Genomic DNA, 27500 nt, shown 5'->3' on the forward strand with positions numbered 1-27500 from the left:
ATGGAAAAACTGGACCCAGTGTAGTTGTTATTTAGGCTGAAGCTCTTGTTCACCCATTCAATCCGGGGACGCATCTTTGTCACTTTAGGTTTCTTTGGCTATTCAAAATAGCAGATCTACAAGCTCAAGCTCTGAGCTTGTAGATATATTTTTTTTAATTGTGTAATTTGTGCAAATCTTTGAATATGGGGGGGGGGGGGGGGGGGGGGGGGGGTTGGCGGACAAATACATATCATTTTGGGGGTCCTTGACATGAAAACAGTTTGAGAACCACTGATATTATAGCAAGATACGTTTTCTTTCTTTTACAAAAAAACTGTTAGGATTTAGAAGACATTTGTAGAATCCCCAGAAGCAAAGATTTGAGTTACAAATGTTAAAAATATATATTTATAATAACATTTGCACAGATTTTCATGATAAAAAAAAATAATGCAGATCTACAAGCTTGTAGTGCAGCACTCGGTGCGCGTTATGAGCTTGTATATCTGCTAGACATCTAAAATGACACAGATGCGTTCCTGGATTGATTGGTTTAATACTTTTTCATTGGTTAAATATTTATAAAACCCATATACTCATTTAATCACTTTAAACCTGACATTCCTAAATTGGGCACGTCATAGCCAAATCTCCCTAATATAGTCAAAATAGCCAATCTACCGTACATCTACAAGCTCACAACGCGTCACCTCGCCAACAAGTTGTTGGCTTGTAGATTGTCTTTTTCCCACTACTTTTGAAGTAAAATAGGGCATTAATTTAGACCAGGGGTCTTCAACGTTTTTCAGCCCAAGGACCCCCTAGATGAGAGCGAGATGAGATGAGAGAAAAAATCCTATCACACAAAGATTTGCCGGCCCCCCTGAAGTAACTCTGAGAAGCCCTAGGGGTCCTGGACCCCCTGTTGAAGATCCCTGATTTAGACCATATACATTTTAGACAATTTGACATTTTATAAAGTTTTTGTCCGACAGCTACGATGTGAAAACAACAAGAACAATCATAAATCCCTGAGCGTGTGTGTGTGTCTGTGTGCATGTGCGTGTGTGGGTGTGCACGCGTGTGTTTATTCCCAGACGTGTTGGTGTGTTGTTCTGTCAGATGTTGTGACAGTGACACGGTGACAAGGCGCGCTGCTGCTGTTTATGCTGATGTGTGTTTGGGCTCCCATGGCGGAGGTCAACAGGTCACACAAAATGAGGGACAGTGTGACAGGCTGGGCCAGATGTCCTGGCTGTGTCCCTGGGGGAGTTAGCGCGCTAACGTGTGTGTGTGTGTGTGTGTGTGTGTGTGTGTGTGTGTGTGTGTGTTGTACCAATGACACAGCAGGTGGCTAAGCTAGTCTAATGATGCCAGAGCATCACAGTGTTCCCCTGAGACCCCCCCCCCCCCCAACATACACACACACACACACACACACACACACACACACACACAGTTATGTATATAATAGGTCCAAATGTAGGAGTCACCATACTCCTCCCAAAATCAAACAAATGACCCCCACATACACACCTTTTAGGGCCTGCTAAAACGGTAGTTCTCAAACTTTTTCGTGCCAAGGACCCAAAAATTGGTATATATATCGCGGACCCCCCCCCCCCCCCCAACTGAAAATATTTCCCCCCAAAAGAGAAGATTTGTGCAAAAAAATCCTAATTATTTATAAAATCTGAAACATAGCAGATGTACAAGCTTGCTTGCAAATTCTAGTTTGTTTTGTACACAAAATACAAATGCACACGTCTGTACAGTATGTCTGTGATGTGCAATTAGTGAAAATGTAATATGGCATATGCATGTATTATTAATTACGTCTGCTATATGGTGGCTTTGGACAAAATGTGCCATGATGGACTGGACATTAGCTAAGATAATGAGCCATGATACCGTGTCCATAATGTGTGTATCCATTACATGGTATCTGGTTAGACACACACACGCACGCATACGCACACACACACACACACACACACACACACACACACACACACACACACACACACACACACACACACACACACTTTTCTCTGTTTTATCCCCACCCCGGTGTCTCTCTGTGATAGTGATCTGCTACTCTCGAGTCAATAAAGGTCTGAATGATGAATTAATGATCCAAACAGTCAGCTAATGATGGGCTGACAGAGCCACGCGCCGTGCTACGCTGCTATCTCCTAGCTGTGGTTATCTGCTAGCACATCTCTCCTCATCTGTCCCTCTTCCTCCTGTTTTCTTCCTCTGTTTTGTGTCATTCACCTCTTCTCTCCTCGACTGACCCTGGTTAAACTACTACCACTTAACCCATTAAGGCCTGAGGTTACGATTCTACAAATGTCTTCTAAATCCTAACAGTTTTCTGAAAAAAGTATGTTGCTATATCAGTGGTTCTAAAACTTTTTCATGTCAAGAACCCCCAAAATTATATGTATTTGTTTACAAATTGTCACAATAATTATCATTTTTTGCATATCTACAAGCTCACAAAGTGACGCGCTATGAGCTTGTATATCTTCCATTTTTGAAAAGCCAAAGAAATCTAAAAAGACAGATGCGTTCCCGGATTGGATGGGTTAATAACATTGTCCAGGTGGGTTGCCAATTTAACCCTATCAGGAGAGAGTACCGATTTATCAGCTTACATTTTTTTTTGTGCTCCAGTTCCAATGTTGTCTTCTTTGTGTCATCACTTCCAATTACACTTGTTTATCCTGTATTCTGAGTGACTTCTCTCTCCTGAATGGATAAACTTGGCATCATGACCTGAAAATGCTTTTTCTGTTTACTAAAGCGCTGGAGAGACTCCTGTTACTGAACAAACACTCTAGAGCAATGAGTGCTATCAGAATATAGAGCTATTTAACACTTATTTCAACAAAAATAAGGAATCACTTACTGCACCTTTAAACCCTAAAGCCTAAACTGAAGTACTTTGTTGATTGAAGTCTCTTAGGGGTCTGTACTAGACCCCATCCTTTTTTTGGGGGGGGGGGGGAATTAACACTTCAGATGCTGCCACCAAGGCAGTCAACATGAGCATACTGCAACTATAGATTTTTTGTTATTAGCCATTATTCTATCAATGACTTTTTTGATTAATCCAATAAGAAGCACAGTATCGTTCCTGTCGGGCAGAATCCTCTTATCTCCCTATTCAAACTTTTTGTGTTTTTTTTTTTAACCCATTAAGACCTGGATCTGTGTCATTTTTAGATTTGAGCTAAAGAAGCATTATTTTACACTTTGGGCTATTCAAAAATAGCAGATATACAAGCTCATAGCGCGGCACCGAGTGCCGCGCTATGAGCTTGTAGATCTGCTATTTTTGAAAAATCGTGAAAATGTGTGCAAATCTTTGAATAATATATATTTAAAGCGAACTTTTTAAACTCAAATCTTTGCTTCTGGGGGTCCCTGGAACACAATATTTTGATGGGGGTCCGTGGCCAAATACATATCATTTTGGGGGTCCTTGACATGAAAAAGATTGAACACCACTGATATAGAAACATACGTTTTTCAGAAAACTGTTGGGATTTATAGTGGAGCGGCTAAATGCTTTTTTCTGGCAGAATCTTTCAGTTGATGATAAAAGCGTGAAAATTGGCATGAGCAGTCTCCATGGGTCACTTGACAAGAATATTGTCTGAGCCATTTGTAATTTCAAGATGGCGGCCATTTTTCAAGATGGCCGATACCTTAGTGGGCAGTTAAGTGATATGATGGTTTATTTGGTGATACAAGCATGAAAATTGGCATGAGCAGTCTCTGTGGGTCACTTGACAATAAGCCACCCACAGCTACTTGAAATTTCAAGATGGTGGCCATTTTTCAAGATGGCCGACACTTTAGTGGAGCATTTAAGTTATATAATGGTTCATTTGGTGATACAAGTATGAAAATTGGCATGAGCAGTCTCTGTGGGTCATTTGACAATAAGTCACCCACAGCTACTTGAAATTTCAAAATGGCGGCCATTTTTCAAGATGGCCACCACCTTAGTGGAGCAGTTAAGCTTAAGAAATCATTTAGTTGGTGATACAAGCATGAAAATTGCCATGAGCCGTCTCAAAAGGTCATTTGACAAGAAACCGCCCACAGCCACTTGAAATTTCAAGATGTCTGCCGTGCGCCATGTGGATCCTTAAATGATACCTTTTCTCATAGAAATGTATTGGGTTCCTCAAAAAGCTCTGTCAAGAGAGGTTGTTTGACTTTGTTTTGTCTGACTCCTCGCCCACAAGCTGTCCAGTTTGGTAAAACCTGTCAGGAGTTGCCTCCCACCGGCATAGCTCTCAGTGTTCACTGAGGAAGGCTTACACAAGCTCCCTTACCACGACAAGGTAACAGTCACAAGGGAGGATAATATATATCTTTTTTTTTTAAACTAACAGCCATTACATGTGTCAAATAGATACTAAGGGTTGGGGAAACAAAAAATAAGATGAATAAATTAACACAGTTGTGGTGCTGATAAGCACAGTTGTGGTGCTGAACGGACAGTGCTCCAAAATTATGAGCAATGGCTAACACTGAATGGCAATAGCCACGGAACCATGACAAACTATACTAAGGAACTAAACTGAAAATGTGCTTCACTGTTAGATATGGCAGTGGAAGGTAGTGGAAGCAATGTTACAAAGTAACAACTGAAAATTACACAGTAATAGACTAGATACAAAGTAAAACATGATGCGCCAATGTGGCGAGGGGAAGCCGAGCCATAGGCCTACCCTTGAAAACACAGAGGACAACGGGGAATAACTCTGGCAAAGTAAACATGCAAATATAGGTTCTAGCAGGGGCAATTACATAGGCATGTGAAACTGGGTCCATATCTGAAGCACTTACACCTTCCAGTACATGCCTTGGTGCACCCACAATTGGTCAACTCCCAACAACTCTCCGCAATAGGTGGAAGTGGAGTCCAGAAGACTTTCCACTTCTCGTCCTGTTCCACCCATCCCCAGTCAGATGGGCTCGGCATTTGTGGAGGTCGCTTCAATGCCTGTCCCCACACGTATCCAGCCTCATAAGATGCACGTTTGGCATGCTCTTTGAGTGCTGCTTGAGTTGGCAGGATCAAGTCATATCGTCTTTGCTTTCTGGCAAAGAGATCAAGCCTGGCCTCGTTCACAGTTGTGACATCACTGGACCGGTCATACATTAGATCTTCTTAGTCTCTTGACATGGATATCTTTGGTATCTTCAGTGTCTTCAGCAGATGTAGATGCTCTCTTTTGGGCCCTTTCCAGCTCTGTGTTGTTGAACAGCTTGAATGATATGTTGCTCTGTTTCTTGTCAATGTGCTTTCTATGCCATCACCTTCATCTAGTCGGGTTGGACTAAGTAAGATAGGCAGAGCATTGATCTTATGAAATAATGGAACATTTCTTGCAATGGTATCATGACCAGTACGATCGTGCTCTCTGTTGAATAAACTTGGCTGAATGAGTTTTTCCTTGGTGACCTGCTGACAAATGAAACATCTGTCCCAGTTAGTTTTCATAACTGTTATGATGGCTTCTGCCATGTCTGCAGCATAGGCAGAGGCAGAGGGTTTATCCTTTTACCACCTTTTACCAAGCACTTTGATGTATGGGATACAACTAAGTTTGTGCCTTAACCCAACACTTAGTCCGATCGTTCATCCAATGCCATTTAAATCCCATGCGATCTGTACACCATCCGGTTAATTAAAACCCCATTAACCTTGGCCAGGCTCTCCCGCGCTGGCACAACCTGTCAATTCAGGTGCGGCTATCTAACTGTTTTGGGGTAAATTAGACAGCATTTGGGATACTAACTTTCAATTAGCTGACATTGAACCCCACTCTGAGGTTTAACAGCAGTGATATATCACCAGTGTGCCCTGGTAGTGCAGATATCCACTCTTATCTAATCTATCTATGATCAACAAATCAACACAACTGTTTTAGCATAATAATAATAATAATAATAATCGTCCTTAATGAAAAAAAAAACGTACATTTCTATGAGAAAATGTCTTTTGAGGATCCAGGGGGTGACCATCTTGAAAATAGAAATTTCAAGTGGCTGGGAGTGTTTCTAATTGCTCCCCTAAAGTGTTGGCCATCTTGAAAAATGGCCGCCATCTTGAAATTTGAAGTAGCTGTGGGTGGCCTATTGTCAAGTGACCCAGAGAGACTGCTCATGCCAATGTTCATGCTTGTATCACCAAATAAACCATTATATAACTTAGTTGCTCCACTAAAGTGTTTGCCATCTTGAAAAATGGCCGCCATCTTGAAATTTCAAATAGCTGTGGGTGGCCTATTGTCAAGTGACCCACAGAGACTGCTCATGCCAATTTTCATGCTTGTATCACCAAATAAACCATCATATCACTTAACTGCCCACTAAGGTGTCGGCCATCTTGAAAAATGGCCGCCATCTTGAAATTACAAATGGCTCAGACAATATTCTTGTCAAGTGACCCATGGAGACTGCTCATGCCAATTTTCACGCTTTTATCATAAATTGAAAGATCGTAGCACTTAGCTGCTCCGCTATTAGGAGACATGTAGAATCGGCTTCAGGTCTCAATGGGTTAAATTAACGCCCTACTTCATCACACTGCAGCGTCACACAAAAGCATCAAAAGCTCTAAACGCTGCGCGAAGCGACGCGTTTAGAGCTTTTAGATCTGCTACTTTTTCTACTTTTGAATTTGAATAGTGAAAAGTAACAGTTTTGAACATATGAGGTTTCCACCCGACAGAGACGATATTTAGCTGTGAGACCTACTACAATGTGACTGCTGCCTCGGACCTGACACGCAGTCCAGTGGACTGGACTGCATGGCATTAACCCACACACACAGCTAACTAAACCCAGCTGTGAGCCTCTGTGTGTGTGTGTGTGTGTGTGTGTGTGTGTGTGTGCGTTCAGTATGAGTGTTAGTGGACGTCCCGTGTCTGTGCAGCATCACAGAATCCCATTAAAACATGAAGCTTTCACAGGCTGAGTCGTGACGTCTTCAAGAGCACAAGTCTTCCTCTGTATGGTGGAGTGGAGGAGGACGTGTCCTATAGTCCTGGCTAGTGGCTACTAGAGCAGTGGTTCTCAAACTTTTTCATGTCAAAAGTATATGTATTTGGCTGCGAGTGCTGCGCTATGAGCTTGTAGATCTGCTATGTTTTAATAGCCAAAGTATACAATAATGGTTTAAGTGGTTAAAATGATTGTGAAGCTATATTAACAAATTTTGCTGGGGACCCCCTGGTACCCCCGCAAGATCCCCACATTGAGAACCACTGTGCTAGAGAGCTGGCATTCCTGACGTGACGTTTTATCATCGCTATATCAAAACGGTTTTGTCTGCAAACGCTGTGGATATTTTAGCCAATAGTTCTCAAACCTTTTCACGTCAAGGACCCCCAAAATGGTATTTATTTGGCCACCGACCCCCATCTGAAAAGGTTTTGTGTCAGGGACCCCCAGAAGAGAAGATTTATGTAAAATCAAAATTATTCAACATTTTCCAAGCATTTATGAGATTTTTCCAAATTTGTTAAAAAATAGCAGATGTACGAGTTCGCAGCGGGGCACGTAAAAAGCGGTTGCCGTTCCCTTTGATTGAGGTGCTTTATAGTTTTTATGGCGTGACACCTAAAGGGCGAGCCGTCTGGAAGAGTCATAGTCACCCCAGATTTCATCCATCTGTATTACTCCACATTTGGGACCAACATCATTAATCACTTAACACCTACAGTACATACTTCATTGACTATGACATATCGCTCCAAATTTGAGCACAGCTGCAGCCCGATCTGAGATGAGATCTAATGACTTCCATTACATAATAATGGATAAATATTTCAAGTGTTTCAAAAATATGAAATGTGAATTTTCTTTAGTGGAGAGGTAATTCTTTACAAAGTTTGGCGCCGATAGGTCCTGCAGTTTGCTAGATTAGCTCTGAACACACAGAATCACACAAAACAATCCCAAACTATTTTATTAAATGTTCAATTGTCGATTCTTTTTTTATAATCAATTAAATCGATTAGTTCAAAGAACTGTTGCAGCCCTAGTCCTGTCACAATAGTTACATGATTGTGTGACAATCAATCGTCATGTAAAATACCCTTATTGTGACAGCCCTATGCAGCCCTAAATAAAACCCTGTTGAATCACTAATCTCTTGACTAAATAAACTCCCATGCATCCATTCATTCATTGGATGTTGTTGTTGTTGAGTAACATGCAGCATCAATGAGCTGCTCTTTAAAGCGCAGGGCTGTTTTAGTGTGATTACAACGTACAGTCCAACCCTGCCCTTTACCAGAAATCACTGCATTAACTCCATGTTAAACTGTCTCGTGTGTGTGTGTGTGTGTGTGTGTGTGTGTGTGTGTGTGTGTGTGTGTGTGTGTGTGTGTGTGTGTGTGTGTGTGTGTGTGTGTGTGTGTGTGTGTGAAAAGTGCATAGGTCTCCGTTTTGCCATGTGGGGCTGGGTCAGCAGCTCTTTTTTTATGAACAACTTGTGTAATTAGAGAAACACCATAGCAACTAATTACTTAATTGGAGCACAGTCTTTAAAATTAAAATGATGTCATCAGTATCCAGGAAAAGGCCGCTATGTACACACACACACACAAACACCCGCACGCACAAACGCACGCGCACACACGCACGCACGCACGCACGCACGCACGCACGCACACACACACACACACACACACACACACACACACACACACACACACACACACACACACACACACACACACACACACACACACACACACACACACACACACACACACACGCTGGTGACCTACAGCCTTGCTGACATGAAGCCATCAACCTACCCTCTCCCCCTACTTGGGTGGTAATTGATTTCTCTGCTTTTTTTCCTTTTTTCTCCATGTACTACTGGTTCCTGGTGTGTGTGTGTGTGTGTGTGTGTGTGTGTGTGTGTGTGTGTGTGTGTGTGTGTGTGTGTGTGTGTGTGTGTGTGTGTGTGTGTGTGTGTGTGTGTGTGTGTGTGCGTGCGTGTGTGTGTGCGTGCGTGTGTGTGTGTGCATGTGTGACAGAGTGAGCAAGAGCGACAGCGAGAGAAAGAGACTTATTTGTGCAAAGAACATTAATAAAGGTCATGGCCGTGTGTCTGCGTCTGTCTGTCTGTCTGTCTGTACGTGCGTATGTGTGTGTGTAATAATTAATTAGGTAAATATCTCCTCCCATCTCCTGACCTCAGCTGTAGTACAATAACCTTCAAACACTTTTAATACATCATCTTTTTACATCCTTATTTTATTCTCTTTGGCATTGAAGGACCCGTGGATCGTCACGACAACCATTCACATCAACAAACCCATTATGAATCCCAAAGTCAAGCAGGACATATTTTGACTCTAAATCACTATCAGCACACAGCTTTTCAAACTTTTAGATCGGCTATTTGACCTTTTTTTCTTTTGTTGAAAAAAAAAGCAATAATAATATATATTTTTGAATCTGTCTACAACAGATCTCTATGCTTTATGGATCAGCTATTTTCAATGTTTATAATATGGATGCTGGGGTTCAAGTGGATAATTAAAAACTAATCTTTTGCATAATGTCCATTTTTTGGGGAGTATAGAATCCGCCTCTGCATTGGGTAATGAGTGGGCACAAACTTAGTAGTGATATAGTAAATGTGAAGATAATTCATACGTTTTTTGAATAGTTGTATCTCTGTCGGGTGGAAACCTCATTTGTCCAAAACTGTTACTTTTAAAAGCCAAAATGTTTGTGACGCTGTAGTATGGTCAAGGAAGGTATTAATGTACGAGAAAACACAAAAAGTTAGAATAATGGAGATAAAAGGGCTTTTGAGAGGTTTCTGCCCGACAACAATATATTGCAATAATAATAATGTATGGTTGTCACAACATTCCTACTAGGCACAGCTGGACTCATCTCATGGCACACCAGTGTGATTCAGCACACCGTTTGAGAACCATTGTACAAAGTGTGATGTGATGCATGTTGTAGTGTGGGAAAGATAAATTAAAGTGTGTGTGTGTGTGTGTGTGTGTGTGTGTGTGTGTGTGTGTGTGTGTGTGTGTGTGTGTGTGTGTGTGTGTTTCAAGTGGTGTGCCATGCAGTGACCCTTCCCCTCCATGTGCCTGTCACCCTATCCTCCTGTAAAACCCCACCCTCTCTCTCGTCTGGGACCCCTGGTCTCTTCTTGATGAGGTGCGAATGAGCCCACACACACACACACACACACACACACACACGTGTGTGCGTGCGCATGCACACACAGGGTATTGTCATCTAGCCCCAACATTTTCGTTCACTGAAACCCGAAGCCCTATGCTAAAATCATATTGTTACACTCACACACACACACACACACACACACACACACACACCCTGTGTAAGAAAGAAATCTAAGACAAACATAAACAAGTGCATGGTAAGGAGGAGTAACATGCACGCCCCCTTGACTGGTCTATGAACCCTGATGGTCTCATGGTAAAACCTTATAAGAGCCACATGGCCACAGCAGCCACCCAGGGAGACAGCCGTTTAACCTGCAATAGTCTGGCTCTGCGTGTGTGTGTGTGCGTGTGTGTGTGAGTGTGTGCGTGTGCACGCGCCAGTCTGACCACCCTGTTAGCCCATACTGCTGCATGTTACAGTGATCATGACCAGGCCCGCCGTGGAATTACATCCGTCTTTCGCGTATAAAGAATGATTAACCACTTAAGCACTATTTTATACGAAAATTTGGCCGATCTACGAGCTCACGACAACGCATCGCATCGTGGGGCGTTGTTGTGAGCTTGTAGATCGGCATTCTTTTCACAATGTTTTGAATTTAGAAACTTTTTCTATTAGATATTTGTGGGGCCTTTAATTGGACAGTACAGTGAAGAGTAAGAGTAAGAGGAAACAGGGAGAGAGAGAGACAGGGAGCGACACGCAGCAAAGGCCGCCGGGCCTCGAACCCGCAATTAACGTCACTTCCCTCATAATTCATAATGACGACATGCGAAAAACAGGGACGGCCAGGGTTAATGTGCTTAACCCATTCAATCCGGGAACGCAACGCATCTGTGTCATTTTAAGATTAAAATAGCAGATATACAAGCTCATAGCGCGGCACTCGGTGCTGCGCTATGAGCTTGTAGATCTGCTATTTTAGCAAAAACACTTTTTTTTTGGCAAATCTTTGATTACATATATTCTTTTAAAGCGAACATTTCTAACTCAAACCTTTGCTTCTGGAGGTTACTGGAAATAAATATTTTACAAATGTTCACTTTAAAAGATATAATAGAAAATTTGCACACATTTTCACAATTTTTCAAAAATTGCAGATCTACAAAGCTCATTATAACAGAGCTTTCTGTTACTACTTCGATATCGTATTAAAGGACTGTATTATTCTCTCTAGGCACTGCTGGCTCTTGTGATTGTCACAAGTGGGGGTGAGGGCTGAGACGAGTGGCTTCCAGCCGAGGGCTTGCCTGAAAGGCTCCTGGCCCCTGGCCATAAAAAAAGCTTGTCCCAAGGTTCGTGTAGGTTTGCTTGAGATATCCTCCAGCGAGTCGCATCTGGTGCATTGTCGTGGAGGCCGTAGCGAGCTGTACGGTCATCTTGTCTTCCTATAATGGCCTGTATATGAATCTCAGTGAGCTCAACCGGGTTCACTTGCAATCAATCGAGCTGGCTAGGCTCGTGGATCGAGGACCAAATGTAACAGAGCTTTCTGTTATTACTTCGATATCGTATTAAAGGACTGTATTATTCTCTAGGCACTGCTGGCTCTTGTGATTGTCACAAGAGGGGGTTGAAGGATGAGACGAGTGGCTCTATCTCAAGAATCTAAGTATTTATCAAGGTCGTTAACTTACAGCTGGTCTGCTAGCCACTCCGCTTCCGGCTGTACTTATACAGTAGGTAGGATATGATGTCATGCGATCTTAGGACGACGTCACACTGGCGTTGCGTCCTTAGTCGGGACGATTATGCCATCGTCATCGTCACCTTGGCAACACTCATAGATCATGTTTTGAGATGGGGGTCCGCGGCCAAATACATATCATTTTGGTGGTCCTTGACATGAAAAGGTTTGAGCACCACTGATATAGCAACGTAAGTTCTTCAGAAACCTGTTAGGATTTAGAGGACATGTAGATGCGTTCACGGATTGAATGGGTTAATGCAGAGCGAAAACAGAAGAGTTGCTAGTATAGAGCCCTGAGGGACTCCGCTCAACATAATGGGGTTTATGTGGTAACCGAGTGCCGCTGCCGCGCTATGAGCTTGTAGATCTGCTATTTTTTTTAAAGAATTGTGAAAATGTGTGCAAATCTTTTAATACAAAAACATACACATTCAAAGATTTGCTAAATAAAATCACAATTTGTCCCAAAAAATAGCATATCTCCAATCTAAAATGACACAGTATGCGTTCCCGGATTGAATGAGTTAAACACACTTGAAATCTGAGGCTTTAAGTATACTAATGTAAGTAGTTAAATGCTGCTAATTGTCCAAAAAGTTACTGCAAAAGATCGCTGCTATTTGTTTCATAAAGCTTTATACCCTTGCCAACATGTATATATATATATATATATTATATATATATATTATATATATATATTATAACGTTGGAATGTGGCATAGCTCTGTTTAACACAACGATGTACCCCCTCAAACTGTACATACGTTCCCCCATTTCTTCTTAAATTGTTTTTTTTATCATGTTATGACACTTGCTTTGGCAATGTAAATGTATGTTTTCTCATGCCAATATAAAGCTCCTATGAATTGAATTGAATCGTTCTGGTGACAAATGTGACCTTCAATTATTAAGAAAATAACAGCAATAACGCCCAAATCACTGCATCCGAAACAAGCTCTCTCTGTCTAACCTCAGATTACTCTGAACGCACAATCAAAGGGTTTTTTACTGTAAGTGGATTAAATCAAATGTTCCGAGCAACTGCGACGATCTCATTAAAGCATCATTCACCGGATCTCATAATTCACGCTCATGTTGAACTGCTATTAATACGTCTCTGTCGGGTGGGAAACCTCATACAGTATGTCCAAAACTGTTACTTTTCAGAAGTCAAATTTAAAAAAGCATCAAAAGTAGCAGATCCACAAGCTCCAAACGTTTCGAGCTTGTGGATCTGCTACTGTTGATGCTTTTGTGTGAAGCTGTAGTATGATCAAAAAGTACAATAAAATGGAGATAAGAGGTTTCTGCCCGACGGCGACGATGTCCGATAACACACATTAACCCATTAAGACCTAGAACTGTGTCATTTTTAGATTTTAGCTAAAAAGAATTATTTTACACTTTGGGCTATTCAAAAATAGCAGATATACAAGCTCTGTAGATCTGCTATTTTTGAAAAATCGTGAAAATGTGTGCAAATCTTTGAATATATATATATATATTTTAAAGCAAACATTTTTAACTCAAATCTTTGCTTCTGGGGGTCCCAGAAACAAAATATTTTGATGGGGGGTCCGCGGCCAAATACATATCATTTTGGGTGGTCCTTGACATGAAAAAGATTGAACACCGCTGATATAGAAACGTACGTTTTTCAGAAAACTGTTGAGATTTAGGAAGACATGTAGAATCGGCTTCGGGTCTTAAAGGGTTAAACTTAAGTGTAAATCCATAGAATGTACGGCCATGTGACGTAGCTGAACGTATATATATCCTCTATACCATGGTCCGCATGGCAGCAGGTTAATTGATAAGACTGACCCGAGAAACGATTAGCGATCACAGAGGGCAAAAGGGAGGGGAGGGGGCTGTCAATCATCAGGTCTAGCGGGAAAGGGGGGGGGGGTTTCAAAGCGTGTGCGGCGCGTGGCCAGGCGACGATGTCGCCCATCGCCTCATGACGATTGGCACGCATGCGGGGGGGGGGGGGGGGGATAGCGCTGGCAAATCAGACATGTCGTTGGGTAGATATTGTTATAGATATGATTAACCCATTAAGACCTGAGGCCGCTTCTAAAAAAAAACTAAATCCTAACAGTTTTTCGGAAAAAAATATTAAACTTTTTTTTTTCACGATTTTTCAAAAATAGCAGATCTACAAGCTCATAGCGCGGCACTCGGTGCCGCGCTATGAGCTTGTATATCTCCTATTTTTGAATAGCCAATGAAATCTAAAGTTACACAGATGCGTTCCAGGTATCAATGGGTTAAGCTATCGGTTGCCAAAGTGACAACCATGTCACCCAGCGTCAGACTCAGCATCCCATTACCCCGGGACAACAGGGGTCACCCGGGGTTAGTCGAATTCAGCACACTCCCCCCCCCCTATTCCTCTTCAACGGGACCACCGGCAGCCCAGGACAGGGAGGTCAACTAATCACCTCGCCGGGGTTTGCCGTCTCCCTCCGAGGGGGGGGGGGTGGGGCAGGGTGAGGGAGGGGGGCACTGACGAAAGGAGGGGAGGAGGAGTGTGTGGAGAAAATCAAAAATCAACTTTAAATTTGCGGTGATGAAAAATCAATAAAGCGGTAATTGCTTGGCTTATCACCGTTGCATTGAAACAAATTGGAAGGTAAAGAAGGCAGGCAAGAGAGAGAAAGAGAGAGAGATAGAGGGAGGGGGAAGGCTGGTGTGTCCGTGTGTGTCCGTGTGTGTGTGTGTGTGTGTGCGCGCCGAACGCCAAGGCTCTTCTTCCTCTTGGCCGTCGCGGCAAGCAGAGCTTCGATGCGACGCGATGAGCAGCATGATTGGTTATTTGCCTGATTTGTATTTCGCCGCTCACCGGGTGTGTCGCACACACACCCAAATAGCAGATCCACAAGATGTCGTGACGCGTTGTGAGCTTGTGGATCTGCTATTTGCGGGGCGCGTGACACCGGCGGGCAAGCTAAGTGTAAATCAGCCATTTGTAGGGCTCCGGTGAGCCAAGGCAGGACAGGGCGGGGAGGGTGGGGGAGGGGAGGGGAGGGGAGTAAGGGGGGGGTCTCCTCGTGATAATTAAATCTTCTCACACTGATTTTCTGCCAAATTTATTTCCCCAGGGACCATAACTCTTGATTCAGTGCTTACAAGCCAGGCATAACTAATCATTTCAACGTGGTGGGGGGAACCACAAACCTGAATGAATGGGGAAAAGAGAGAGAGAGAGAGAGAGAGAGAGAGAGAGAGAGAGAGAGAGAGAGAGAGAGAGAGAGAGAGAGAGACAGGGGAGAAGAGGGGGGGGGGGGTACTAGAACTGCCTCAACAGCACAAATCATCTCTACATCAAACATTATTTAGGAGAGACAAAAATCACATCGTAGTGTAACGAGCGATTCTGCTCCCCGTATGTTTCCGTACGTCTGTTTTAAAGGAAATGAGGTGTAATTAATTGTCAAGTTTCTTTCTCCCCCGTCTGCTCCCCTCCTCCTCCTCCCCCCCTCTCTCTCTCTCTCTCTCTCTCTCTGTCTCTATCTCTCTCTATCTAAAAGCTGTGTGCCTGCCACGGATGGAAAAATCCCTTCGATCTTTTAATTCCGGGAACAAATAAAAACCCCATAAAAAAGCCTGAACGGGAGTGTCGGTTCAATATTCCTCCTGCTCTCTCCGTCTGCGGCGTGATTGTGTTGAACATAATAACACAACAAATAGGGCCCATCTATCCAACGTAACGGCAGGACGATGAGGCCAAGTCCGCCGGGTCAATATCCAATCGATGCAAACTGGATTTTCTTACATCAAAATCACTGAGACTGATCTTCCTTCAGTGTAGAGTGCACAATAGCAATACAGTGACCCCCCCCCCCCCCCACCCACCTACCACCACCACCCACTTCCCCTTGAGGCCAGGGGACAGGATAGCATAGCCAGTGGGAAGAACGGACTTGTCAAGGGTGATTCATACTTAAGTCTCACGGTGGTGTCGCGCACCGGAAATAGCCAAATCTACAAGGCCACAAACGACGCGTCGCGGCTACGTGGGGGATTTGCCGATCGGCTATTTCCGGGGACATCAGGAGGTGCATGGCAGCCAGAAAACCTCATGACGATTGTCGTGCTTGTAATTATCGCCGGGGTTGTTATTCACGAGGCGCAGCGCCGCATGCATCGCATTCCACAACGGAATCTTTGTGTTTGAGTTAATGCGGTGAGATAATGGACAGCGAATCACCCGTGTTTACCAGCGGCTGAATTTCTCCGCTTGTCCTTCAAGCGGTGGCGTCCCCCCTGCTCACGGTAAAAAAAAAAGGAAAAAAAAGAAAAGGTAACGGGGCGCGCCACACCGCGGCCCCGGTAATTAAAACATTTAAAGCAGAAGCCAGCCCCCTCCCCTCCCCCCCCCACACACACACACACCACAACCCCCTGCGCTCCAGCGGGTGTGATATGGGGGTCACGCGCCTGTAGATTCTAATTTGTGCGCCATTTGTATTCATGACAGGCCCACGTGCTAAATATTTAACAGCGGTCCAGCAGGAGTTTGTATTGTTGGGCCTTTCCAGGTCAAATAATTTGATTTCAAGGCAGATTACATTAAGCGTCAATGTTCCAACGCCGCCGCTCTCACTTGGCTCTCATTTCCTGTCTTTTATTACGGCCCAGATAGGCCACAAAAACCAAGGGAGAGGGATTATATACGAGAGCTTGTTATCCATGGACTAGTTATTATTTTCAATTAGAAAAGGGATCACATCGTTTCGTTTGCTGCCGTCGGGGCAGAAACCCCTTATCTCCAATGTTTTTACTTTTTGTGTTTTTTCGTAAAATTAACGGCCTACTTGATCATACTACAGTGTCACACAAAAGCATCAACAGTAGCAGATCTGCAAGCTCGAAATGCGGCACAAAGCGGCGCGTTTCGAGCTTGTAGTTCTGCTACTTTTACCGTTTCTCAATTTGAATCCTGAAAAGTAACAGTTTTTGGACATACAAGGGTTCCACCCGACAGAGACAATTCATTATTATGGGTGCCACGCACACGCACATGGCTGGTACTTTGCGAACGCGCCGCTTAACACGCGCAATGTTAATGAAGGAGCGTGCGGAAATTCGAGTTGACTGACAAATTGTTTAGTCGAGCGGATAATCACAGGCAACAAGGAGAAATATTAATTCAAACAAATGAAGACGCACAGCCGCACACACACACACACACACACACACACACACACACACACACACACACACACACACACACACACACACACACACACACACACACACACACACACACACACACACACATGCAAATGAAATATTTTACTCATATTGATTCTTGTCTTAGCGTAGACATCCCTTCGGTTGGTTTGACTATATTCTCCCTCCCACGTTAGCTTTTCTTTCTTTTTTTCTGTTGAACATGTAAGGCCAGAAACCAAGTCCAGACATTTTCCCTGTTTCAGCCTTAGCGGTGATTGACAACAGAGCTAGTTAAACGGTGATGAGGCGTTAATGGATGCAAGGTCGGAGGGAGAGAGAGAGAGGGGCGGCGGGGGGGGGGGGGGGGAGAGATGGGGCTTGGCTGAATATTTAATGGGCATATAATTCCCGAACACAGACACACACAGACAGGCAGGTACACACCCCAACCCATGACCTGTCCTACGCACCGCGTAATTAGGGAAACAGTCCTTTCGTTTTTACTGCCAAAAGAGCAAACGGTAGGTATATATTCCCCTAATGATATGGGTTAAAAAGCTATTATACGTCTCATTAAAATATATGATCTCCCAATATGGCGGTGGTTTGAGGTGATGGGCAGAGAGCAGCGCAAGGGCTAAAATACCATCTGCAGGGCTTATCGGCTCGCATCCAAATCTGGTCGACGTTATGACTGCATGTCGCAAAGATAACGGGCGAAAAAACAAAAAATGATATAAGTAGGAACCAGGATTTCTGCGCATGCCATTGTTTAGAGCGTGTTTAAGGGCTTTTTGAAGTGGCGGTATAGCTTTGTGTGAGAACGACTATGGAAGCTATGGAAGAGTTTGACGGCAATTTAATTCCATGGCGACTGGCTTAATGTGGCTCCACTCTTCCAAGTAACTTTGAACGAGTAAACAAGGGGAAAGAGGAGGAAGGAATTAATAGTCTTCGCTGTATACGCAAGCACGCACGCGCGCGCACACACACACACACACACACACACACACACACACACACACACACACACACACACACACACACACACACACACACACACACACACACACACACACACACACACACACACACGCAAGCACACGGACACAGCTTCTATCTTCTTCAAATTGTTATCTGGGATGGTAATTGGCCAATGGCAAGCTGGTATGTCTCTTAATCCTATATCTCACATTCTCCTCATTGTCTCTCCATCATTTTAGTTTTTATTCACACACACACACACACACACACGCACACGCACACGCACACGCACACGCACACGCACACACACACACACACACACACACACAGTACGCATTTGCTGTGTTGTTAGAGCATGTGCAGACTACCCAAATATTTGGGCAGAGGTCGGGCGTTCCACTGCGATATACAGTAAACTAAGGCTACATCCTGCAAAGCACATAAAACCAAAACCAAAACCAAACCGAACCGCAACACTTACAACCAACAGCCAACAACACATCTAATCCAGCTCTATGGAAACACTGGATAGACGCCAGGTGACGGTTCAGGCCGTAGAAGGGAAAAACCTCCTTATTTTTCCCAATACAGCCACCGGCAGTCAGTCACTCTCTCTCCATATCTCTCATTATCACTTATCGGAAGCTAAAAACAGACAAAACTGTAATAGCCTAACCCATTAAAAACGGGAAAGCATCATGCGTTTTGCGTTGGCTATTCGAAAATAGCAGATGCACAAGCTCACAGCCGCGCTGTGAGCTTGTGCATCTGCTATTTTCGAACATTAAAAAAAAAAAATCTTGAAAGTGTGAGAACTACTGATTTAGAAGGCATTTGTAGAATGGGCCTCGGGGGTCTTAATGGGCTAAACGAGGTCCACAAATAACACCAACAGCGTCCTAGCTTCCACCATCCATCCATCTCGTTCCTCTCCCTCGCTACTCTTTCATGTACCCATGAAGTTTCGTTTGGATGTTGTTTTCTTCAACCAAAGAAGCATCATCTGGCTGCCCTCAACCAGAGAACCAACCCCCTTCTTTTTTCAAGTGAAGAATACTTTGTTAACTGACGACCACCGAGGCCAGTTATTGATCCTCTCTCTCCCAGGGATGGAAGGAAGCCCTGCTGATAAAGAAACAACAACCAGTCCTCTCTCTCTCTCTTCTTCCGCAGCGGGGCCCTGTGCTGCTGTGTGTGTGTGTGTGTGTGTGTGTGTGTGTGTGTGTGTGTGTGCAGCCATCATAATAATAGACTTGCATATCATAGCATGCAACATGAATCGAGTATCACGGTGGTTTTCGATTAGCGCCCCGGCTAACTCAAACGGCTTCAACCCTGTCCGGGACCCGAGTCTATTTATGAGTGTGGAGTGTAGGTGGTTGAGGATGTTCTCTCTCTCTCTCGCTTTCTCTCTCTCTCTCTCTCTCTCTCTCTCACTGTCTTCGCCCTCCTCCTGAAGCATTTGTTCATTCTAGTTGTGTTAGTGGATCAAGTAGAAAGTTTCCATTGGCGCTGACCTGCCGGGAGGGCCCCTGCAGGGAGCTGTGGGAGACCCCCTAGTGATCCGCTCTTCCGCTCTGGTTCCAGCTCTCCTCCTGGTTCCCTTTTGGAGCTCGCCGCGTGTGTGTGTGTGTGTGTGTGTGTGTGTGTGTGTGTTGCGTGCGTGCCAGTGGTGGAAAGTAACCTACTGTAGTACATTCCGTTGCAGTCGGGCAGAAACTTATTATCTTAATATTTTAACTTTTTGTGTTTTTTTTCATAAATTAATGCCTTACTTGATGATCATACTACAGCGTCACACAAAAGCACCCAAAGTAGCAGATCTGCGAGCTTGAAATGCGACGCGTTTCGGGCTCGTAGATCTGCTTTTAGATTTTTTGATTCCAGGATAAATAGATGTTGAGGTTGACAAAATAATGACAAATTGAGGTGAAGAGAGAGTAGTAAGGAGGATAGAAAGTGAGGAATAAAAAAAAGAAAAAAGAAAAAAGTCATTTGTGACGGCTGGATGTTTAATTTGCCTAAAAGGTCAGGTCAACGTTAACCACTTAAGCACTGTTACCGTATACATACTTGTATTGCGTGAAAATAGCCGATCTACAAGCTCATAACACGTCGGATTGCGAGGCATTACGAGTTTGTAGATCGGCTGCTATCTTCACTATCTTTGAAAATGCATGACATTTTATAATTCTATAATTGTATAATGACATTATTCCCCAGAATAGGTTAACCGAGGTGAAATTGGTTAAAGGTCACAGTGTGAGAGAGAGAGAAAAGAGAGAGAGAGAGAGAGAGAGAGAGAGTGAGAAGGTGGGAGAGAGCAAGAGAGAGAGATAGAGAGAGATGGGGAGAGAGATGGGGAGAGAGAGAGATGGAGAAAGAGAGACACAGAGAGGGAGAGAGATTGTGAGAGAGACAGAGAGGGAGGCAGTGAGAGAGAGAGTCTAGCAGTACAAAACACCTACACTAAATCAGATGATGCGACCACGCACACACTTGACAGGTGAATATTTGATATTCTCATTTATATCACGCTGAGGTGAGAGCCGGGGTCATTATTCCATCTAAGGCCTTTTATTACCGCTAGCAGATCCACTGCAAATTACTCTTGACTTCATTTGAATGTGTGTATCAAGATAATCTGCCTGCCTGCTCGTCTGCGCCCGTGTGTGTGTGTGTGTGTGTGTGTGTGTGTGTGTGTGTGTGTGTGTGTGTGTGTGTGTGTGTGTGTGTGTGTGTGTGTGTGTGTGCGCGCGTGTCCTACATCAGCAGTAGGAGGTACAGGTTGACAGGGTGAATTTACTGGCTGCACTGCTAAGCACATTACGATGGCGTCCGAATGCAGTCATCTAGTACTGTATCTGCATGTAGATTCCAGCTGTCACTTTAACAGCCCACCGGTGTCATCAGCATCGCCACAGTTCACGCCTTGTAAAATGACACGAGCGAGGCGGAATTAACCCATTAAGACCTGAAGCCGATTCTACAAATGTCTTCTAAATCCCAACAGTATTCTGAAAAACGTATGTTTCTATATCAGTGGTGCTCAAACTTTTTCATGTGAAGGACCCCCAAAATGATGTGTATTTGGCCGCCGACCCCCATCTCAAAATAGTTTGTTCCAGGGACCCCCCAGAAGCAAAGATTTGAGTAAAAAATGTTTGCTTTAAAATAATACATATTCAAAGATTTGCACACATTTTCACGATTTTTCAAAAATAGCAGATCTACAAGATCTTGTAGATCTGCTATTTTTCATTAGCCAATGTGTAAAATAATGCTTTTTAGCTCAAATTAAAAAAATGACACAGATGCGTTCCAGGTCGTAATGGGTTAAACACACACACACACGGTGTTGGTATTACTATACTTGTGAGGGCATCAACATGTTAGGATGGTAATTTGATGAATGTAAGCAGATCTATAAGCTCGCCAACGTGTCGCGCTGCTGCAACACGTTGGCGAGCTTGTAGATCGGCTATTTTCGGCTTGCGACAACGGCTCACAACCAAGTATAAATCAGGCATATCTCCAATCCCATGGAACAACAGTAGAACATGTATTTACAGAAGTTAAACGTTTCGACCAGACGACCACTGTGGGTCTTCATCAGGCCTGATGAAGACCCACAGTGGTCGAAACGTCTACTGGGAGCTACAGTGTGCAAACTTCCCTTCCTTTCCTCTAATGTACGTATTGTTGTTCAGCACCTGAAAGGTTTTTGTTGGGATGGGCGTGCTTCCCTCTGAACTCCCAACCCTAACCTCTAAATGCCTAATCCTAACACTAACCTGAATCTTTTTGGCTCCACAAACAAAATGTTATCCAATAAAAACAAGGACCATGGGAATTGTCATCACAAGGTCTTTTTCTCAAATTCTGCTATACTTTTGAGGGGACATTTGTGACCTCACACGTATCCTACTATAATTCTAGTAACCTCTGTCTGTAGTGGTGAGTAGGTGAGTACGTGAGTACGTGAATCTACCCGGTTCTCCTCAGTGGCTGGAGCAATTGGAGCGATTTTGCACACAGCCATTGACCATTACCATCTGAACTTAACTGTGGAGCACGTTTTTCAATTTCATCAAATCTCAGCTTCTTATTAGCGTTTATGTGTCAAACAATGTCGCCATGGTTACGGGCCTGCCCAGCTATGGGACGAACTGCCTCCCGGGTTGCCAGATCATGTGCGCATATCCCCCCACGGATGCGCTGCGCCGACCGGGTATGGTCTAGTACTAATAAAAGCATGCACACACACACACACACACACACACACACACACACACACACACACACACACACACACACACACACACACACACACACACACACTCTGAACGCACCGTCTTCCAGCTTCTTGCGGGCCTCTTCCTCTCTCTGTGCCACCTTGGCCTTCAGAACCTCATCAGTCTTAGCTGTAGAACACACAGAGACAGAACAAACAGAACCTCATCAGTCTATTAGCTGTAGAACTAAGAGAGACAGAACTAACAGAACCTCATCAGTCTTAGCTGGAGAACACACAGAGAGAGAGAGAACAAACAGAACCTCATCAGTCTATTAGCTGTAGAACACAGAGAGACAGAACTAACAGAACCTCATCAGTCTATTAGCTGTAAAACTAAGAGAGACAGAACAAACAGAGCATGACAGTGACATGCTCAGTAAATAGCAGGTCTACAAGCTCACAACGCGTCATGAATGTGACGCGTTGTGAGCTTGTATATCTGCTATTTAGGGCATGCAACCCCAGCGTCCAACTAAGTATTAATCAGTCTTATAGCTGTAGAACACAGAGGGAAACAGAACAAACTGTCAAACACACGTGCACATAAACAATCAACACAAGATTCAAGGTACAAGCAGTGAAATGCTGGTGGCATGTTCCACCAGGACTGTGTTAACACAACAATACAATGTAACAAGAAAATAACAACAACAATACAGGATCTAATGTAAAGTAAAAGTAAGAAATAGGAAAACAAAATAGTATATAGATTAGATCAAAATGAAGTTAAAAGTACAGGGAGAGTGGCAGATATGATTAAAAAAAACAACCTCTTAAGTCAGACACAGTATGGTAAAATCTCTTTAGCAGCAATGGGGGATGTGCAGAACAAGAGGGGGGAGGATCATTAGAAACAATTTGCACAGAAGGCAGATCCGGCATACATACGGTACATACATGCATACATTCATTCATTTCACCTATCCATTTCACTTGACTATGAACAAAAAACATTTGAAGCATATTTTGAAAACGGATCTTTAAAACTGTGACGCACGTTGACATGACAAAGGTTCCTCACAACAATCCTCGCTTTGTGTGTGTGTGAGAGAGAGAGAGAGAGAGAGAGACGTGATATATTCATTAATTCACCTACGTCCTTTATTCACTCTCTGACATCACATATTATTTATTTAATTGTATGGGAGAAATACATATGATAATGTATGAGAATAATGAATCCGTAGAAGTTTTATGTCCACTGTCTCTCTATGTCTCGATGGAGAGAGGTACGGTATTTGCAATTTATGTCCGAAATATAATAAAAATGACAGTGTCCAATCTGGTCTGCTTCAAATCACTCATAGACATTGTCAAACAGTATACTGTAGTGCAGGGTCTATGTTTCATTGTCAAACAGTACAGTAACAGTACAGGGTCTATGTCTCATTGTCAAACAGTACAGTAACAGTACAGGGTCTATGTCTCATTGTCAAACAGTACAGTAACAGTACAGGGTCTATGTCTCATTGTCAAACAGTACAGTAACAGTACAGGGTCTATGTCTCAATGGAAGAGTAGGGAGAGACCACCGCCAACCACTGCACATTGATTGATTGAATATTTCATTAGACAGAAATGTAAAACAGCACGAGTACAGGCAAACACTTTGTCTAAAATGATAACACCAAAAAAGTCCTAGGTTATGTACTAGTTATGTTCCATTAACATTAATGTTGCTGTCTGGCAGAAATGTGTACTTTTTTTTTTTATAAATAAATGCCCTATTTGATCACACTACAGCGTCACACAAAATTATCGAAAGTAGCAAGTTAGCAAATCTACAAGCTCGAAATGTGGCACGAAGCGACGCGTTTTGAGCATGTAGATTTGCTACTTTTGCTGTTTTTTAATTTTAATCTTGAAAAGTAACAGTTTTGGACATATGAGGTTTTCCACCCGACATATATGATACTCTGGTTATGTTGTATTAACATACTCTTGTTATATTGTATTAACATACTCTAGTTATAGTTATATTGTATTAACATGCTCTAGTTATAGTTATATACATGCTCTAGTTATAGTTATATTGTATTAACATACTCTAGTTATAGTTATATTGTATTAACATACTCTAGTTATATTGTATTGACAAACTCTATCATACAAGTCTAAGATTGTAGCTTTAACCAATGATAAAACATATATAGAACATTTCAAGCTGACGACATGAATAATGTGAATTAAAATGTTTTAAGTCCCTACCAATAAAATGTTTTAAGAGGCCGTGTGAAACATCTCGCCTCGTCGCGTGTGAATGAACCGCTGCTCTGATGTGCCCCCCCCCCCCTCCACCCCCCCATGCTGCCACAGTAAAACACGTAAACAGCACGCGTGTTCTCCAGAGCCGTTCATCGTCTCCGCATAATGAAAAGCTTAAGAGAAATTGAAGCACTGGGGGTAAACACTCGTCTCGGCGTTTTAAACATCTCATCACAAGCACCCGTGTTGTCTCTGCTCCCTCTGTACCTCCCCCGCCTCCCTCCCTTCCTCCCTCCCTCCCTCCCCCCGAATAATCAAGATGTTAAGGCACATTAAAAAATATAATGGCGCATATGGCAGGACTATCAATACTGCCTCTAAATTAATTACATTTGGGTTGTGGCGCATCATTTATTTTGGGGCATTAGGGCCTCGGCGGAGCCATTGGGCTTTATTGCGATCTCACTCGCTGATGAGTGTGAGTATGTAAAATTGAGTCTCCAATATCATTACACTTAATGAGTTGAAACTTTCAGAAACAGAGAGGGGTGAGCGAGAGAGGAGCACAGAGACACAGAGAGAGAGAGAGAGAGAGAGAGAGAGAGAGAGAGAGAGAGAGAGAGAGAGAGAGAGAGGGAGAGAGCCTTGTGTATTGTGTTGGGGAAGTTAATACAATATGAGAGTGGGTGTGTAAGTGTTTGAGAGCGCATACAGAATGTTTGTGTCGGGGCACAAATGTGGGTGTTTGAATGTGGTTTAATGCATCCACATGGGATGCCTGCGCGTGTGTGTGAGTGAGTGAGTGTGTGTGCATCCATTTTGCAGGCGAGCGCACACAAACCCGCTAGTCGAGTCTGTGTCTAAATCATACTTTCGTTTTGCTATATGCGTATACGTGTTCAGTGTATGTGTGTGTGTGTGTGTGTGTGTGTGTGTGTGTGTGTGTGTGTGTGTGTGTGTGTGTGTGTGTGTGTTCCAGAAGGCCAGAGGTGTTGCCGGTCTCGCTGTGACTGCGCTGGTGGGTTTGTTCAGTAATTGGCGTAGACAAAGAGCCCGTCACACTGCTGTTACGGCTGGTTAAGTCTGGAGGTTCCGCATCTTTAGTAACAATGACTTTACATGGATGACTGAACCTCTCTCCACCTCCCTCAGCAAGCGTGTGTGTGTGTGTGTGTGTGTGTGTGTGTGTGTGTGTGTGTGTGTGTGTGTGTGTGTGTGTGTGTGTAACCAAACGCGTTGAAGCATCCATCTCCCTTTCTTAGCAAAAACACTCATGAGCTAGTTAGCGTGCTTGTACGTTGACAGCTTGTGTGTGTGTGTGTGTGTGTGTGTGTGTGTGTGTGTGTGTGTGTGTGTGTGTGTGTGTGTGTGTGTGTGTGTGTGTGAACTCCTTCAGGTTGGTCGTTGCTGAGGGGCAAACGAGACACAAGTGGGAGAACGGGGAGGCAGAGGAGCGAGGAGGAGGAGGATGAGGCAGGAGGAGGAAGGAGGAGAGACAAATAAAGAGATATTGTGGATAGAGGCCATCTTAGAAGAACAGAAAACAAGACAGACGTACAGTAGACAGACAGACAGAGGGATTGACAAAAGAGGGGCAGCTCACACACACACACACACAGTATACAGCACACACACACACAAAGACACAACGCAAACCATGTGCAACCCCCTCCACCAGAACATGCTTCTCTTATCCTCTCCTGCTCTGGTCTCTCCTTCCGTTTTTTCCCCCTCCTCCTCCCCCCATACTTTCTCTCCCTCTCTCTCTCTCTCTCTCTCTCTCTCTCTCTCTCTCTCTCTCTCTCCAGCATACAGTTGCCCGGAGGCGATAGCAGCAAATCAAACTGTTTATCCATCCCTCATCAGTGCTCTGCCCCAAGGGGGGGAGGGGGGGGTTTCTGCCCCCTCAAAACAATGAAAGTATAAGGCCTGCGTGTTGAGCCAACAACCGCACGTTTTAATTACATCAATAACAAGGAGAACAGAAATCATGTTTTTTAAACATTTTTAAAATCAACAGTGTAACGATGAGCGAAGCGAGATGGACAGGGCCGGAGGATGAAGACTAATTTACTTTATACTTCATCACACAGCGATGTTGTTGCACGCCACCAATAGCCAGCGATGGAAAGTAACTAGTACATTTACTCAAGTACTGTACTTCAGTAAAATGTTTAGGTATTTATACTTGAGTATTTCCAATTTTACTTTTACTTGTACTCCACTACATCTCAGAGGAAAATGTTTTACTTTTACTCCACTACAATTATTTGAATTATTTAGTTACTAGTTACTTTGAAATTGATAATTATTACAAAACATACTTTAACCACTTCAGCCCTATATACATTTCGGCCATTTGAAAATAGCCGGTCCATTGTGAGCTTGTAGATCGGCTATTTTCGAAAGATGTTCGTGCATTTGAAAACTTGAAATGGGACATTCTGCATAATGAGTACTTTTACTTTTGGTACTTTAAGTACATTTTGATGTACCGCCAATAGCCAATCTAGAAGCTTGTTGTGAGCCTCTGTATCGGCTAATTTCGGTTGGGATATTAGCCATGATGACAATGCGGATGAGAGGAGCTGAGCTTGACAGCGTACACACAGGCGCTCACGTTACCCCAATATTGTCTCTGTCGGGGTGGAAACTTCGTTATGTTCAAGATTCAAATTCCTGACACTTTTGTGTGACGTTGTAGTATGATCAAGTAGGGAATTCATTTACGAAAAAACAAAAAAAAAGTTAAAATATGGAGATGTGAGGTTTCTGCCCGACAGCAACGATATGCATGTATTTCTGCGTAACGTAGAAACACGTGCACGTCTGTCCGCAGGGCAGCCAAGTGGTTATTGGAGGTATATTTCTCGCCGTGTTAGTGGCCCCAGTTCATTGTGG

General features: G+C 43.5%; 1 protein-coding gene across 1 annotated transcript in view; it reads right to left on the minus strand.

The window, feature by feature from the left end:
* rsrc1 (arginine/serine-rich coiled-coil 1) overlaps window positions 1-27500 on the minus strand; it is a 200478-nt gene that overhangs the window by 22699 nt on the left and 150279 nt on the right. Inside the window, exon 7 of the mRNA XM_084063809.1 lies at window positions 22450-22521. Coding sequence (XP_083919935.1) covers window positions 22450-22521 — 72 coding nt within the window. The remainder of the gene's footprint in view (window positions 1-22449; window positions 22522-27500) is intronic.

This window comes from Gymnoscopelus microlampas (assembly GCF_963454915.1).
Source record: "Gymnoscopelus microlampas genome assembly, chromosome: 8".
NCBI classification, from domain to species: Eukaryota; Metazoa; Chordata; class Actinopteri; order Myctophiformes; family Myctophidae; genus Gymnoscopelus; species Gymnoscopelus microlampas.